Source organism: Vigna angularis, chromosome 6, assembly GCF_016808095.1.
Source record: "Vigna angularis cultivar LongXiaoDou No.4 chromosome 6, ASM1680809v1, whole genome shotgun sequence".
Classification (NCBI taxonomy): domain Eukaryota; kingdom Viridiplantae; phylum Streptophyta; class Magnoliopsida; order Fabales; family Fabaceae; genus Vigna; species Vigna angularis.
The window spans coordinates 2,842,441-2,859,941 of NC_068975.1; the positions used below are offsets into that span (position 1 = coordinate 2,842,441).

The 17,501-nt window shown below is 33.0% G+C and overlaps 1 protein-coding gene across 2 annotated transcripts; it reads right to left on the reverse strand.

The window, feature by feature from the left end:
* Window positions 1–3,658: 3,658 nt before the first annotated feature.
* On the reverse strand, window positions 3,659–8,708 carry LOC108319805 (hydroxymethylglutaryl-CoA lyase, mitochondrial). Of its 2 annotated transcripts, XM_017551078.2 has the most exons (9): window positions 8,552–8,708; window positions 7,299–7,490; window positions 6,986–7,193; window positions 6,640–6,819; window positions 6,389–6,469; window positions 6,156–6,319; window positions 5,573–5,709; window positions 4,369–4,484; window positions 3,659–4,113 (listed from the first exon to the last, which is right to left on the reverse strand). In XM_017551078.2, exons 2-9 carry the CDS (start codon window positions 7,463–7,465, stop codon window positions 3,865–3,867), a joined length of 1,302 nt encoding a protein of 433 aa, XP_017406567.1. In that variant the 5' UTR covers window positions 7,466–7,490; window positions 8,552–8,708; the 3' UTR covers window positions 3,659–3,864. The 2 variants fall into 2 exon arrangements, with proteins under 2 accessions (XP_017406567.1, XP_017406568.1); XM_017551079.2 differs by lacking the exon at window positions 8,552–8,708 and having other exon boundaries at window positions 6,986–7,209; window positions 7,299–7,438.
* Between the last annotated feature and the right edge of the window lie 8,793 nt (window positions 8,709–17,501).

Genomic DNA, 17,501 nt, shown 5'->3' on the forward strand with positions numbered 1-17,501 from the left:
TATTTTAATTATTGTTTATAATTATTAGCATAATATTAATTCAAACTATTACCATATTAAACTAACATTTCAAAAAATATTGTGTTTTGGTATTAAAGTTATTATTTTATCCCTTTTTACCCACCATTAATTATTATTCTCTTATTCTTTATTATTTTTAAATATTTACTTACCCGAACGAAATTGGGTGTTGACATACATTATGAAGAGATGGGCTACGAACAGGACAAAGATGACATCATATGAAGGTTCTATCTGTCCTAAAGTTCTCAACAGATTTCAAAAGGAATCATGTTTAACTAGATATTGGATACCAAGGTAACTTTAATGATACAATTAACATAATTTCACATGATCATTACTTTATTGCTAACCGTGTTATGGTTTTGTATACATGACAGGTGGTCAGCAGATAAATTATTTGAAGTCACACAAATTTCTCAATTTGGGGAGCAATTTATTTCAATGTTGACAAATTGGAGTGCATGTGTAGAAAATGGAGCATTATTGGCATTCCTTGTAGTCACGCCCTTACTGTAATGAAATTGTTGAATTTAAATGGAGAAGAATACATTGGCCATTAGTTTACGAAGTCAACATATGAAGAGACCTACAACTCGATCATTTATCCTATCAATGGTCAACATGTGTGAGAAATTACATCATATCCAGATGTATTACCCCCAAAGAAAAGAACAATGTTAGGAAGGCCTAAGAAGGAAAATGAATTAAGAAAGGGTGGGACCATAAAAAGATGTGGTGCTTGCAAGCAACTTGGACACAACAAAAAATCTTGCCTACAACGACCTCCAATACAACACACTGAATCAACAATCTCTACACCACAACAAAGTAAAGTAATAATATCTCCACCAACAGATTTGATTCTTACGCAACAATCAACTGATGTTTAATTAGTAGAAAATGTTAGGACTTTAATTTTGTAAACAATGTTTTATATTTGATGTAATGTTTAATTACAATCCCTGGACAACCCTTTTTTTTTCCTAATGCAAGCATGTATATGCTTTGTCAAAGAGGATGTCATGTATTTTGATAACTTTGGGGCTTTGTTAAACTATATTATTGGGTTTATTTTGGTGTATTTATTAATGACCATTGTTGAATATCCCTTCTTGCTTAATGAGTACAATTTTTCATGTAATGATTAAACTATATTTGGTTCTAGATAGACACCATTTTCTATTTACCTTTTACACATTGTTAAACACTAATGAGTAAACTTTTTAATTAAAACACATTAATATTACAAATACCCAATTGCATTACATAAACTTCTTACAACAAATCAACCAAGTTTCATCAACATTGATATTACAATTACATTAAAAACACATATAACAAACACCACGCCCATTAACACCTTCAACCACTTTTCCAACATAAAAACACATTTCTCTAAACAAGCTATTTCAATCTTTTCAACATCTCTTTCTTCCATCTTCATCATAGTTCCAACCATTTCCTCATTTCTCGCACTTTCACGAATCATTTCTTTCACATTCACCATATTTCCACATATATCTTTAGGACTTTCTTCAATTCCTTCTTCACTACACCATTGAAAAAAGTTGTAGCCAACCAAATCTTCACTCCCATCCTATTCAACAACACACTTCAAAACACACATCTATTCCGTCCTCAAAACCCAAAAAAGAAAACTTAGATTTGCGCTTCCATGAAACTTACTTTGAAGTTAGGGCAACCCCAAAATTTTCCCCCCTTAATTTTAGGGGTTCTCGCAATGCAAAATACTGCATTCTCACCACAAAAGTAAGTGAGTTTTATACCCAACCTCCTTGCACAACCACTACTCTGTTCTATGCCCCAACCGTTGCATGTGCAAGACGAAGACGAACGAGACATTCGTCAACTGAACACTTTTTTGTTCCAGCTTCCACTACCAACTCTTTCTCAACACGAAGAATAATGACAAATTCTACCTTAAGGACCCCCCCTTAAATGTTAGGGCAAGCATAATAATTTCAGGGTCCACGTAGAAATGATCATTATAAAACACGTCAGCTAGTGAAATCAATACACAATAACACGTCCTTTAAAACAAATTATAGCTCAGCATCTCTAGATGTTGTTTTTGACCACTTAACGAAAAATGGCTTAATTGTTACGATTTTACAAATTTTAAGACCCAATTGAGACCGTTTTCAACAAGAGGACCCACTTGAGATTCCTCAACAAATATGAGGACCAAACGAGAGTTTAAACCTATAATATAATTATTATATTTATATTTGATTTTTGTTACCTCTAAAAGGAAATAAGATTAGAGTTAGTTTAAATTAGAAGGAAAATTCTTCATTATTTTTAAATCAATTCTAACTCCATGTAGCAAAAATCAAACATAAATCTAATAATTATATTTTAATTATATAGTTAGAGTAGGTTTCAAAATTATTTAAAAAATATTTAATAAAAGTGTAAATTTTAATAAAAATATCAATATAACATTTATATAAAAATTAAATTTGGTTTCAATTTAGAGAGAGACAAAATTACTCCATTAAAAGAAATTGGGACTGTATTGAATAAAAATAACAAATATAGGAACTGAATTGAATATTAGACAATGAAACATGACCGTGACACAATCATGTGACAATAACATTACCATGTGACAATTTTGAATTGACACGAAAATAATTTTTTTTTTTAAATTAAGAAAAAATTTAAATAAAAATAATAACAAAAAAAACTCAATTGAGATATGACATACATGTCATTAACTACTTAAAGAACATTTAAAAAGACTAAATTGACAAAAAAAAATAACGAAAATTGAATTATTTTTGAACAAACAAAAAACTGCGATCACGTTAAAAGAACTCAATAAAAATAAAGACTAAATTAATATTTAAATTTAAAAAATAATTAAAATAATGATAAAAATTAATATTATCACATTCTTTTTTTTCAGACGTTGATGTTTTGTTTAAACTTGACCTAAACTTTCTTCTTAGTCTATTTAAAACTTTATGTCTTCTCGTATCCTTTTAAACATATTTGGGATAGTGCAAAAACTTAAAGAGATTACTACTTAAAGAATATTTGAGAAAATTGCTTGCAAAAATAAGTAAAAGAAAAGTACTTGAATGTTTAGGCAAAAGTAGTTATAACGAATATTTGCTTAAGTTTATAGTTTAGTAAAATTTTATTGTTTTCAAAAATCGATTGTGGTATCGTGGTGGAGACAAATCAGTATAAAATAATGTGGTTCTCCTTCATGTTACTTACAAAATATCTTTCTGTTTGAAATATCTTTGAAATAACTAAAAAAAAATGAGAGACAAAAGTTATAGAAAACACATTTCAACCTCCATTTTTTTGTCTTATTACATTCCTGAAAGACGCTGAAACACGTTTAACCATAAATAGCAACCAACCAATTTAACTTCATGTCAGTCGACAAGTAACGATCCAACCACCCACATCAAAACAAGAAAAAGAAGAGTCTGAGAGATGGTATCAAATCTGTACCTGAAATGGGGCTAAATAATTTTAATTATCTTGCTCTGTGTAAATAATAATTTTTGATCTTTTTATAATTATACAAGAGACATGTATACTATAACTAAACATCGTACTCAGTGAATCTGTGATGTCAAACTTGAAACAAAAATTTGGGGATAAAATTGCAGGCTTACATTCAAATGAAAAGCTTTCACTAGCTTTTGGCAGATTACATGCATAACTTCTTCCTTCCCAACTCATCAACATGAGCGGGCATTTTATTCTTTCACTAAAATGATGGGATAAAGAAGTTGAAACACTTAGTGTTCTCTCACTTCAAACATCTACATATACTTTTAATAGTACAATATGGGATTATATCTTGGAAGCATCAGCTGTGGCTCGGCTAAAGGCAATGGCAGTCTTTGAGCCAGATGGACGGCCCAGATGCTTGCTGATGAAGTCACCAGCTGACATGAGTTTTGCAAGATCAACGTTGGTTTTCACACCAAGTCCCTTTAGCATGTACACAACATCTTCAGTGGCTACATTTCCAGAAGCTCCCTTAGCATAAGGACAGCCACCCAGACCAGAAACTGAAGAATCCACAGCACTGATCCCCATCTGTTTTGATACAAATCAATGTCAATTAAAAACTTTGTTAGAATGCCAAAAGACAAAATGTGCGCCGGTTTAAACTTGGTTATAAAATCCAAAAACTTAATGGGAAAACATTTTTTTCATAGATGGAATAGAGTGTCCATTAATTTTAATTGTTCAAAAGTTTGCAGAACAGTTAAGAACTTTTATTGCATGTGATGGAGAAAAAAGGTTCAATAAACTCCATCAAGGGACATGCGAATGAATTTGTTGACTTACTTGGATGGACACAAGAATATTTGGAAGGGACTGCCCGTAAGTGTCATGGAAGTGGACAGCAAGCTTCTCTGCTGGCACAACAGCCATTACAGCCAAAAGCATCGGAACTACAGTACCTGATCGCAACAGAATGAACAGAAGACAATATAAGTACTAAGTTCGTATTTGAGTAACCAATAGAAAGTTTTCATAAAGAATATTCATATTCTATTTTACTACACAGCAAAGAGCTAGACATCTATCATGAAAATCTGCCAAGATCTGACAGTATTTACTTTGTTATAAAAGCATAGCTAATATAGGCACACAGTGTCACAAAGAAAAATAAATTAATAAGCAGTCAGGACTCAGATCGAGAATCGAGAATAGGCATAGAGAAAACAGGTTGCAGGGAATTAATAAGGGAAGGATGGCCATGTTAGATACTTTTAATTAGGTGTAGTGCTTAAAACTCATCGTGGAAAAATGTGGATAGAGACAACGTAATACCACAAAGCACAAGAAAGGTTGAGTAATAAGCTAATTTTTAGTAAGAGTTGTTTGAAGACATGCCAAACAAAGGAATGCAATCATGGAGCTGATATAGTATGCTGCATGCTTTTTTTTCTGGGCAAGGGAGAGAAGTAGAGTACGTACAGATAACATGCTTGTCATACTTGGAACTTGGAATGTAAAATAAGAAAACAAGGACAAATCAATGAATTACCAAAGAAATTCTTCCACGAAATTATAGTCTATACTCTGGTTATAATTAGTTTTCCAAGGAAAATGGATTTATATCCAACACAGAATTATGAAGCTTAGGTGATTGCACTAATTACCAGAAGAGACAAGAAGGCCACGCTTTTAGTTTGAGAACAATAAATGTGAGATTCAATGAAAGATATGATGTAAAATTAATCAATATGCCAAAGAACTGTGGGATATAATCGATCTCTATACTATAAAACGGACAAATAACTACAAAGCAAACTTTAATAGACTAACAAACGAAGATTTGAAATCTCCCTTATTATAGAAGTGGAGGCTTATCAGACAAAAAATAAAAAAGGTAGCAACACTGAAGATTCCTAATTTTATTTATTTTACACTACTTAGAAAAAACCTGTACCAGAATATCACCAAACGGGAGTAGTTTCAACAGAAATATTGAACAAGGTATGAATAGTTTGTAGTTTTCTAAAGGATATATCTAATTGATTACCCGGAGTACCAACTCCAATTGTGTCACCAAGCGAGATTTCAAAGCAGCCCATATCATACAGTTCTTTAGCTACATATGCCACTTTTGATGGCGGGACAGGTCCTTCCACCGGGCATCCAACAACGCATGATACATACCTATGATATTTCAATACAGAGAAACAGATTGGAATAAGCGAAACAGATTGTTTCTTTCTTTCATTTAATTGTTAAGAAGAGAGAGAAATGAGATCAAACAAAATTAAAACAGCATAAAACAAAATTGGTATGCTTATTATCAGTTCTTCACTTCCGATTAGAGTCATATACGTAAAAACTGCTAGAAATCTAAGATACAAAAACAGATTCCCTGGAACAGCACATGTAGAAAACCCCACCGAAGTAGGATATAAATTGTTTAATTAAAAAATATAAATTAATAAATATAAACAGGTAACCGTATTACCCAAAAACAAGAATTGCAGGGCAATAAAAGCAAATTCATCAGAAAATATCAAAATGGAAAATAAATGCACACTAATAAACATATTGAAATAGAGAAGATTTATACATGGTTAGAGTAATGAAGAAGAGAAAAGTCATACCCTCGCACAGGAATTGAAAGCTCTTTAGCAGCCCAAGTAACAGCTCGATAGCGGGCAAGGCTCTCTTCAATGCTACAATTAATGTTTGATTTCGAGAAAGATTCCGAAGCAGATGCAAAAACAGCTACCTCTTTAGCGCCAGCCGCTATAGCAGCTTCAAAACCCTATAAATGTAACAGATCAGATATAACAAAGTAAGTATGTCCATTTATAGTTGTTCTCGTTATTAGCACCTTTAAATTAGGAGTCAGAACCGGCAATCTAACGCCTCCCAGATTATGAACTGCTTGCATTACATCCTTTGCATCTGCCAACTGAAAGGCACAGAAAAAGATTGTTATTCAAGCAGGTAAAACTCAAATCACACTGTAAAATTTCATGATACTCAAACTGACTTGATGTGTTTGCACCTGGAAGAAAGTTCTGCCACTACAGTCATTCATAATATCAATGGAGTCAAGTAAATATGGTAAAGAAATTATACCTGTGGGACCCATTTGGGAGATACAAAACTAGTAGCTTCAATGACAGATAACCCAGAAGACGCCAACCTATGAATCAGTTCAATCTTTACATCTGTTGGTACAATGTTTTTCTCATTCTGTAATCCATCCCTTGGACCAACCTCAACTATCTTTACAAAATTTGGTATACCTTTCATAAACTGCATTGCCCAATTACAAATTGTAAGTTACTTACCAGCCATAGAAATATGATCAAATCAACCAATTACGCAGAAGGTGCAAATGCAGAATATGAAACACAAAAAGAAGCACCAAGTAGATAAATAATTAATAATTGAACAAAACGTACTGTATCCATTGCATTACCTTATATGCCATATCCTGTACATTTTTGGTATTGCTCTTTGGACTATACTGATAATCCGACGGGTAAAATGAATTATCAATTGCTCCAAATTTCAACGAGTTCTTCCCCATGGTCATAGTCTTTTGACTGAAAGAGTCACCTCGGGACAGGTCCCTTGTTTGCCTTCTCCATGGAAATGTCTCTGCTGTATACTCTTCATCATCTTCACTGCACCAAAGATAGGCTTCACGAAATGTTATGAAGTAGGAAAGAATAAGTTAAAAAATATATGCATCAGTGTAGACTTGTCGTAAACAGCAATGTTTTACTCACTCGCAGCTGTTTGATGTGCTGCAGCTTGGTCCTTCAATCCAGCAGTTTCCCATACCCAAATTATCTACTCTGGGACGACAAGCACCGGATGAGAACCTCTGGATTCTATCTATGGTATTCATGCTTGGCAACTTGTCAAGGCCAAGTGGCTCCTCCAAACTTGACATGGTGATCTGGATGATTAAAAGGGAACTGGCAAAAGATATTGAGTAAGTACGTGCATCGGGTAAGATTTTGCTATCATGTAAGGAGATACATACGCTGATAAAAAAAATGTAAGGAGATACATATTTTCATCTGCATATTTTTTTGTCAATTCTATTCATCTTCACACAGTGAAATCTGATGACATATAGGAATCCACATGTTCAATTCTTGACACACAGCAAATGTCATTCGTTAACAAATTCATTTACTGCAGAAGATAATGAAAAAAAAATGTTCACGTAAAGTAAAGATGAAGGAAAGACACATTAACTCGTCAGCTGTACTTGATTATTAGGCCATGCTTCTTTAAGCAGGTAAAAAATTAGGAGCAAGTTTTGAATTGATTTTCATATCAAGGTTCCAACCTCCTTATGTTCAGCTTACTCAAACAAGGATAGCCTTACCCACAAAAAGGCATTACTAGCAATGAAAGTATGAAACAAACCAACATATCTCATTTCCAACCATAACCATAGATCCAAAGAGGAATGTCTCAACAAATACGATGGTGCCGCAGCTAAGTGAGAGTTCTTAACGCGTCTAATAACCTTATAATGTATCAAATGCCAAGAGTTAAACAAAGCCAAACGATGTCCTCCACCTAAGACTCAAACAACAAGATCCTTACTAAATAAAACACAGGAATTGGCTGCTTTGAGAGCAAGAAACTACACCATCCAGTTAATTTCTAAAACTACAACCAACTCCTTTGGCTTAACACGACAAGAAAATTCGTCAATTTCATTCCTCATCAAAGCTAGTTACAATCAACTCGCACTTGTCACCCCAGTTTATAACTAACCAACTAGCAACAACAAAAAATGCAAAACTGAAAACATAAAATATCAACCACTGAGACTTCAAACCAAGCTCCAAGAACACAAACAACAGAAAATTACACAAATAGCAAACAATTAAAATAGTAACCTGAAAAACGTTAAAATTGATCAATCAGTGGATTTTTATTTTATTAGTTGAATAATTTTGTTGACCAAATTTGGTTCAGCGAAGAGGGCAAAAAGGAGAACCAGAAGAAGCAAACAGACCTGCAACCAAGCAAGGTCGGAAGGAAGAATGGCGAGCAGATAGGGTTTCTGAAACCCTAGAAATTGGGGAAAATCGAATTTGGTTGTATTTACGAAAAAACCAAGGGAAATGAAATAAGGAGAAAGGAGAAGGTGAAGGAAACGTGTGACGGGTTGTTTGGTATTAAAGCTTGTGCTTTGGTTGGTGGGAAGAGAAGAATGAGGTCAAAATTTATTTTCAATTTATTATTATTTATTTATATATTTAATTAATTAATTCATATATTTTGGGAGAAAATTAAGTGGTTGCTTGAATGAAGGCAGTATTTGAAGTGGCGAATAGAATTTCGACACGCGCGCGAGTGTTACTGTCAGAGTGAAAGAAGATTTGGCGGGTATTTATAGAATATGTTGGAGCCAGTTTATTTTTTATGTTTAATTTAAAGATATTTTAGATAAATTATGTAATAGAAATTTTTATAACTTTTTTTTTTCTATTTTGAAAATCCTTGCAATTTAAAATAATAAATTAAATACTAATTTAAAATAAAGTTAGATAGGCAGATTTTGCTTATAGTAAATACTTTGTATATAATATTATGTTGATTGAAAATTGAATTATGAATATGATCAAAAAAAATGTTTTGAATTAAATTAACTCAATTTAGTAAAATGGTTATCATATTTGTGGGTGTAATAAAATTAAAAGAATTTAGTTCTAAATTGTTCTTCTCATTTTTGGACGGAATGTTACTTTTATTCACGACAACAAAAAATGGAATGACAGATATTTATTAATTATGAATTTCAACTATAAAACAAAAAGATTTGCTCTATGAAAGTTAAATAAAAAAATACATTTTTTTTTGTGAATGTAACTTAGTCACGTGGAGCGTTACCTGTTACCAATTTATTGACGTTCTCACATAAATTCCAAGAAATATGATAGGTGTGTGAGATGTCGGTGTCTACTTTTTTATAATAATAATAACATTTTAACAAATTTAAATTTGTTTTAATTTGATAACATATTATATGTGGTCATTAAGGTTATCTTCATTGCAAAATTAATTTTTCATCACTCATTTGAAATATACTCACATCATATATAATTTAAAATTTTTAATTTTTGATAATAATCGAAATTACTTTGTTATAATCCAGGACTAAAAGAATAATAAAGAAATAGTAGTAATAGTTTTTAAAGATGATACTTGATTATTTCATTATAAAAAAGTTACTTATAAATAGTTTTTTAATAACTGAATTTTATTTTACAAAAAAAATTGTCGTAAGATTAGAGAAAATAAGAGTTTTAAAAATAAAATAGATTTGATACTTTGGATTTTTGTTTGAAAATTAGTGTTTTTAAGTGTATATTTTTGTTAGAACATAATTGTTATGTTATTTTTTAATTTTATATATTTTTTTATAGGAATAAAAGAGTCTTTTACCTGTATTTAATTGGTGTAAAAATTAATTAAGGAGTGACTTGTGTTTAGAAACTCTAAATCAAACCCTAGAAAATAGAGGAAGAGAGGAGATTGTCGTTTTGGGAGAATGAGAGAGAGAACGCTGAGAAACTCTTAGTGTAAAGGAAGATTGATAGTGTTTTAGAATTGTAGATAACTTATGATTGTTCAAGGTATGATGAAACTTACATTTTGTTTGTTTATGGTTGTATGTTATATGTGCTCTTGATTATCATTAGTACAAAAATAGCGTATAACGTCACGCGTCCAACCATTGAATAACCAACGTTAAAAATGAGCGATGACATTTTTGTAAATAAATGCAATTATTAAACGTCGTTTAGAATTGTAATTCGACGTAAAAGGATATAAAATGTCGAATTCCCTTTAAATTCGACGTCAAAAGGTTAGTAAATTCAATAAAAATTTGAGCGGGAGATTGAAAATTCATTCACTTTATCTTAGCATGCGATACCCTCTTCTCTTCTCAAACTTTTCTCGAACGAAGTTTGACGAGCATCACATGTAATTTTTCTTTCATTTGATACAAATGCATGTTAATTAACTACTTTATGTATGATTTTTGTTTGTTTTAACCAATTATTTATGTGCTCTTCTCCTTCATAGGCGCATTCTGCTTTCTCTCTCACTGGTGACGAAACTTTATTCCAACCCACCTTTTGAAGGTTAGTTTTCGTTTTCGTTTTGAAGAACTTATGTGTTGAACTTGTTTGTTGTTTTCTTTTGTTGAACTTGTTTGTTGTTGTTGTTTGGTTGAACTTGTCTGTTGTTGTTTGATTGAACTTGTTTGTTGTTGGTTATTATTGTTTGTTGTTGATACTACACTACACGTTCATAGTTCATGTTTTATAAAATACCAAACACTGAAATTTGTTGTTTTTTCGCTTTTCAGGTCTCATAGAGTTGTAAAAAAGGATCAGAATTAAAAAAAACAAAAAAAAAATTGATTAACGTCAAATATTAATATTCGACGTTAAGTTCATGTCGTATGTTAACAAAATTCGACCTTAACTTAACGTCGAATTTTTAAATTCGACGTAAATTTAACGTCTCCTGATATGATGTCGTTTGCGAATTCGCCGTTAAAAGCCAAAAATATTTGACGTTGTACGCGATTTTTGTACTAGTGTATCTTGATTGGTAATCCTTGTTTTGATACATGTGTATATGATTATCATTATCTGTGGTTATTGTTGGGTAAGAGTTTGTGTATGAATGGACATAGGGTTTATGTAATATTTGTGATGAGTTTTCCTTATGAATGTATTATGTATGTTTTGTTGTATTATCCCAACAAAAGGTTTGATGCTACAGGAGAACAAAGTTATGATGTTTGGGGGTTTCCATGCTAATATATGTTGTAAGTGTTGGGTTATTGGACTCCCTTCCTATGTGTAGAATAGGCCAAATAATGTGGACCATTATGTATCACGTTGTTTTAGTGGAGATAAGTCAGATTAGTAGGGCACATTAGACTCATTTGAAGGGAGGGAAAAACCAAGTGAAAGAGAAAAGAAGAGAAGAAGTCATTCTCGCATAACATAAAACCTGCACTAGTGTTTTCGTCATTGTAAAGTCGTTGATCGTTCGATCAGGCTAATTTTTGGACAATGGGTTCCAAGCGCAAGGTTCTCCATTCTGACCGTTCGGATCCTCAATCGAAAGACTAGTTTGGGAGAAAAAAACCTCGCATCAGCAACTCTGTTTTGGAGAATTTCATAAAATTTGCACTGGTATTTTCATTGTTGTGAAGTCGTTCACCGTTGGATCGGGCTGATTTTTGGATAGTGGGTTCCAGACGTATGGTTCTTGATTCTAATTGTTCGAATTTTCAATCAAAGGTCTAGTTTGGGAGAAAACAACCTCGCATAACAACTCTGTTTTAGAGAATTTTCATCTTCTTTGTTTTCATTTGTAAGCATTATGCTTAGTTAGTTTGCTGATTGAAAACCCTATTTGGTGATTTTATTGGAGACTCTTTTGCACTCTATTATTGGGGGTATAACAAGTCAATGATTGGATCTCGATGATTCAAGTGATTTATTATATGTGTTTGAGTATGTTTACATGAGTATGTGATGCTTGAATGCATGTATGACGTGTTAACTATGTTTCCACGTGATCTAGGGTGATGTATGTATTTTTGAATGCTTGAATCATGTCTAGGCTGTGTTTCGATTTGGAAATAATCGATTATCATTAATTATAATCAATTATCTATGCCTTGGTTTTGAGTGTGGTTTCAGGAATAACCGATTATCTAGGATGGTAATCGATTATCCCTTCCTATATGATGTTTCTTGGTAAATTTCATTGAGATAATCGATTATCTTAAGTAATAATCAATTATCACAATCAATGGCGAATTTGATGAAGAATGGACGTGAACCAAGCGTGAGGAGCTGTGGAACATGATGATAATCAGAGATTGAGGTTAATGGTTATGTTTAGGTCAATTTGACTTTTGGTTAAGAGTGAAGCATGAGTGAGTGTTGAGATGTACCTAAGTATGTGGTTGATGAACATGAGAGTAAAGGATAAGTCTACATCTCTTTATGATAAGGGGAGCATCATTTTTTAAATGGTGTGTAAGTGTTTTGATGTTCTTTAGCACATGTTTTCCATTATACTTGTTCTGTCATTTTTTTTTTGCTAATGCCCAAAGGGGGAGAGTAATTGGAAAACATGTTTCTTGTTGGTCATCATCAAAAAAGGAGGAGATTGTTGATAGGGGGAGATAAACTTATCCTTTATATATGTTTTTGATGATGAACAAAAAAATGGTTTTATAGTATCTTGCACAACAAATGGCATAACAATTGTTTTATCTTTATTGTGTTAATGCTTGATATATGAATTCATTGTTTGTAAATGAATCATGCTTTAAACATATTGCACATATGATTTCTGATAGAAATAAACGGTTAAGTAATGTATATAATTTGTTAGATTTCTCCAGATATCATTGTATGCTTAACAAGGGCAAACAACTATGTAGTAATCGATTACATAAGTTGTATAATCGATTAAAACTCGAAGCTATGCCAATATATGTTTCATTAGTGTATTGATCTATTTAGAATGAAAATTGATTTGAAAATTTGCTTAAGTGTTGACATAACTGATTTCATAACGAGTTAAATATGTTTCATATGTCAAAATCAATTTTATTTAATAGCCTGAACTGTTTTAATAGTCAAATGAATTTATTGTTGGCTATGAGAATTATATAATCGATTGTATTCTCTGGATAATTTGTTAAAATCAAAACAGAAGCAAATCTAAGAGAATCTGATGAAGCAGAAGGGAAAGCTTAACAAATTACATAAGTTTCGTAATCGATTATATTGCATTAGGATTCAGAAAATCCTATAAATAACTGTCTTGCGCGCTGTTTGAAAACAATTGAATAGCATCAATTTCATAACTAGCATTTTTATTGAGTTTTAATTACAAGAGCGTCCAAGAAGTGTCTTGAAGAATCAAGGATAAATTTGAGTTTCATATACATCAATATTCTATCAAGAAAGTGTGCTGAACAAGTTCTGATTCAATCTACGCAGCTGGAGTGTGCTTAGAAGATCAATTTCATCTTATACAATCTGTGTAGTATGTTCCTGTGCTGGTGTGCCAGGGGAGAGAGCTGTGAGTGTTCTTTGTGAGAGCTGTGATTGTTCTCAGTGTGGTAAGAGTGTGAGGGTGTTCACCTCTTGTTTGCTATAGTGATTTTGAGTGTGGAGAGAAGTACATTGAGAGAGGATATTTCTATATTCTTGTTAACTTTATCATTATAGTGAAATCCCTTCAACTAAGGTTGTTGAAGGAAGAGTGGATGTAGGCTTGGCCAAACCAGTATAAACTGCTTGTGTGAATCTTTTTCTATCCTTTCTCTTTTATTTTGAAAGAGTATAGTCTTCCTTAGTTTTCTGTTTAGTTTTTTCCATTGTAAATTGAGTCTTTTTCTTTTTCTTTTTAGTCTTAGTTTGTCCTTGCCTAGAAGGGTAGTTGTCTAAGTGTGGGGTGTGATAACTCTCTAGTTTTGCTTATTTTCCACTTTTAAAACTCTTTTCTTAGGCTTCTTTAGGTTTTAATTATTTAGAAATAGAATAATTTAGTGTAAAAAGGTAAAAATAGGCTTTTAATAAAATAAAGTTAATTTTCTCTTTTTAGGCAAATAAAATTAGTCTTTAAAGAATTAGATTCTTTTTCCTTTTTAAAAAAATTGTAGAAAAAAAATAGTTTTTTAGAATAGGTTATATTTTCTATTAATTTTTTTTAACTCTTAATTCAATTCTTTGGGTTGACTATTACTAAATTGGGCCACTGCTTAGGCTGAGTTGAGTGCTTCTCCCTACACCACCACACCCTTCTTCATGCACCTCCCAGTTTTTCGTAATTCCAAAAGTAACCTTAAGTAAATATTAGTTACTTTTACTTTACTTTTTCATTTTTTTTTCAAATCCTAATATCATTCCCGTTTCACACGATCGCACCCACCCCACCGCCACATTTCATTTTCTAAATTCTCTCTTTCCATCTTCTTCTCCTCTCCATTCTTTCTCAGTACCACTCCAACCCCTTCTTCACCTTTTCAAAAAATTAAAAGTGCACCACCATCTGGACAACACCATTTTCGTGCTTTATCTTTGCATCCCTTCAACACAACCCATCATTCATCTTCATTCCCACCATTTTTCACACAAATAAAATCACAGAGCAAATTCAACCCCATGCTCCATTCATCATCATCATCAACCAATACATTTTCCTTCACCTTTACCCTTCATGTTCATCTTCTTTCTCACCTCTTTATCATCTTCAACAAATTCCAAACTCAACCTTTTTCCTCCAACATCTTTTTCATCTTTTTTCTCCAACAAAACCATTTTCTAAACAATCATTCAAGGCCATATCATTTTCATTCCCTCCATGTAGCTAGCATTCTCATCCAACACATACATACCCAATCAAAAGAGAGAAACATTTCGAATAGAGAGCGCACTAGGGAGGCAGTGCGACTGCCAACTCCCGATTTGTATTTCGAATGAAGAAAGAAGTGTCGATGGTGGTGGTCCCGAAAGCGAACAACAGTGTGACCCAAAGATGAATAGGGAGTTCACGTCTTCGCCGGCGGTTCGGTCTGCGGGGAAGATGCGCAACGACGGCAGCGACGTTACGAGCTAGGTAGATGGGGACGTAAGGCAACAACTTGTAGCAGCTGAAGTCGTTGGAGAAAGAAGAAACTCCTATTCTTTTGTGAAGGGAGATGAAGGGCAAAACATACTAGAGTTTGTTGGAGTGCTGGTACAGGATAAAGGGTCACATTATATAATAAACAATTAACAATGCTCGAAACGTGAAAGGGATGTACAAATCCGTCAAACGGATATCAACATCCGTTGAAGGAGAAACACATGTCCATATCCGTTTGCCCATCAATGGATGCTGATATCCGTTGACAGATATCAACATTCGTTGAAGGACAAACGGATGTCCATATCCGTTGACGGATATGGATATCCGTTGAAGGCCCAACGAATCTCCCATTTTCGTTGAGGCCTTCAACCACGGTAGTTTAATTTTGACTGAGGGATATTTGTGAAATGAGTGGTGGAGGAAGAAACATGTGGTGGTGTAGGGAGAAACTCTCAAACTGAGTTTTAGTGAAAGAATGTGTTTTGTGTGAGAGGTCGTTGCTGCCTTAAGAGGTTTGAGGTTTGAATGTTCATTACCCATATGCAAATAAAAAAAAAACCCTCTATGCTAGGGTTCGTTTCGAGAGCGAGAGAGATGAAGCCTGAAGAAGATGATCCGAGCTTGAATCAACGAGATGCCAAAGTGATCAAAGGGTTTAGATGCAAGCTCATAAGCAAAGTGAATGAGAGACGTCCGATGGGAAGTGCGAAGCGCCGAGAGACGACATTTTCCTTCCCTTTCCCTTTTTCCCATTAGTTTCTCACCCTATAAAAATGGGTTTTCTTTGTAAAAAAAAGTATGTACAGTTGTAGACAGTGGTGAGTAGAGTAGAGTGTAGAGAGATCTCGAGGGTAGGGTTTCTCTTAGGTTTTCTTTATGCGATTTTGGAGTAGCTTTCTACTGTAATTATGGACTTGAATTGAGCAATCACGGTGGTGATATCCCATGGTTTTCTTTGCCAAATATGTTAGAATTAGTCATTTCTTTTTGAGAGCTAATAATTGGATTTCAGTTTTAATCTCTTAGACTTTACGTTCTTTAATCATGATCCCTTTCAAGTTAAACTTGTAATTTACTGCAACTTTCTTTTACTTTCCAGATTGGATTAATTATTTCAATTTATTCTAGCTTTTTATATAGGTTTATGTTCATTTAGCTTAGAATTTTTTTAGCCTTTAGGTTTGACAAATATACTCAGGAGTAGTTCAATTTTAGTATTTTCTCTTTTGCTTAATTTCTTGCTTTCTTTAAAATAGTTTATAGGTTAGATTTCCTTTTCCTTTTTAATTTCGTTATTTTCTTTTTAATTTCCCACCTTGTCTAGCCGTTAATAATTAGTAAATAATAACAGGATTTTACTTAACACTTTAAACTTGATTTTAGCCGAGTCCAAAGATTGATATATTGGTTGTCTCTATGCTACATTAGTAGGAACCAATTTTATTCTATTTTAGGTGATAAAAAGACAGTTTAACAAACACCTTGGTAAGAGTGTCGTTTTCATGCCTAAGGGATTCGACGTGTTTAACACTTTCAACTTTAGTTATATCTTCTACAAGTTTTTTTATTTTGCAAAAGGGTTTTCTCCTTCTCCTTTTTAGAGGTGCTTAACTCTTTCTTAAGATTACTAACCTTTTGTTGTAGTAACTTTACATCATCCTTAGATGAAGTTACTTCTTCTTTCAAAGTATTATTTTCTATAAGAAGTTATTTACACTATTGTCGTAAAAACCTGTGTGTGTTAGACAATTTAGATGAATATGAAAGCAATTCATAATATGCATGAATAATTGAGTGTAGGTTGATAAATCTATCTCGTCATCAGAGTTGTTTGATGTACTTTCAATATTTCCTGCCACGAGGCATACTTTTGCTTCCTCGTCTTCATCTAATGTGTCCACGTCCTCCCAAGTGCTCATCAATATTTTCTTCTTTTCATATCTGGGACCGACTGACTTTTTCTTCATCTTTTTCGATCTTGGGACATTCATATCTGAAGTGTCTAGGTTTGTTGCACTCATAGCAGACAATTAAGTGCTCTAGTCGTCTGTCCTTTGATTTGTTCCTTGAGCTAGATCTGATATGTCTGCCATTGAACATCGTGCCTCTTTTTTTCCTCCACATAGAATGAAGCTTTCTCGATATGAATGAAAGCTCCTCTTCTTCGTTTTCATCCATGGAGTTTTGTTCATCATTCGACTCCTCAGAGGATTCATCTGTTCTAGAGCTTTGGTGGGGTCCTCATGATGGCTTTAAGCACAATACTCTTCTCCTTTTTTATT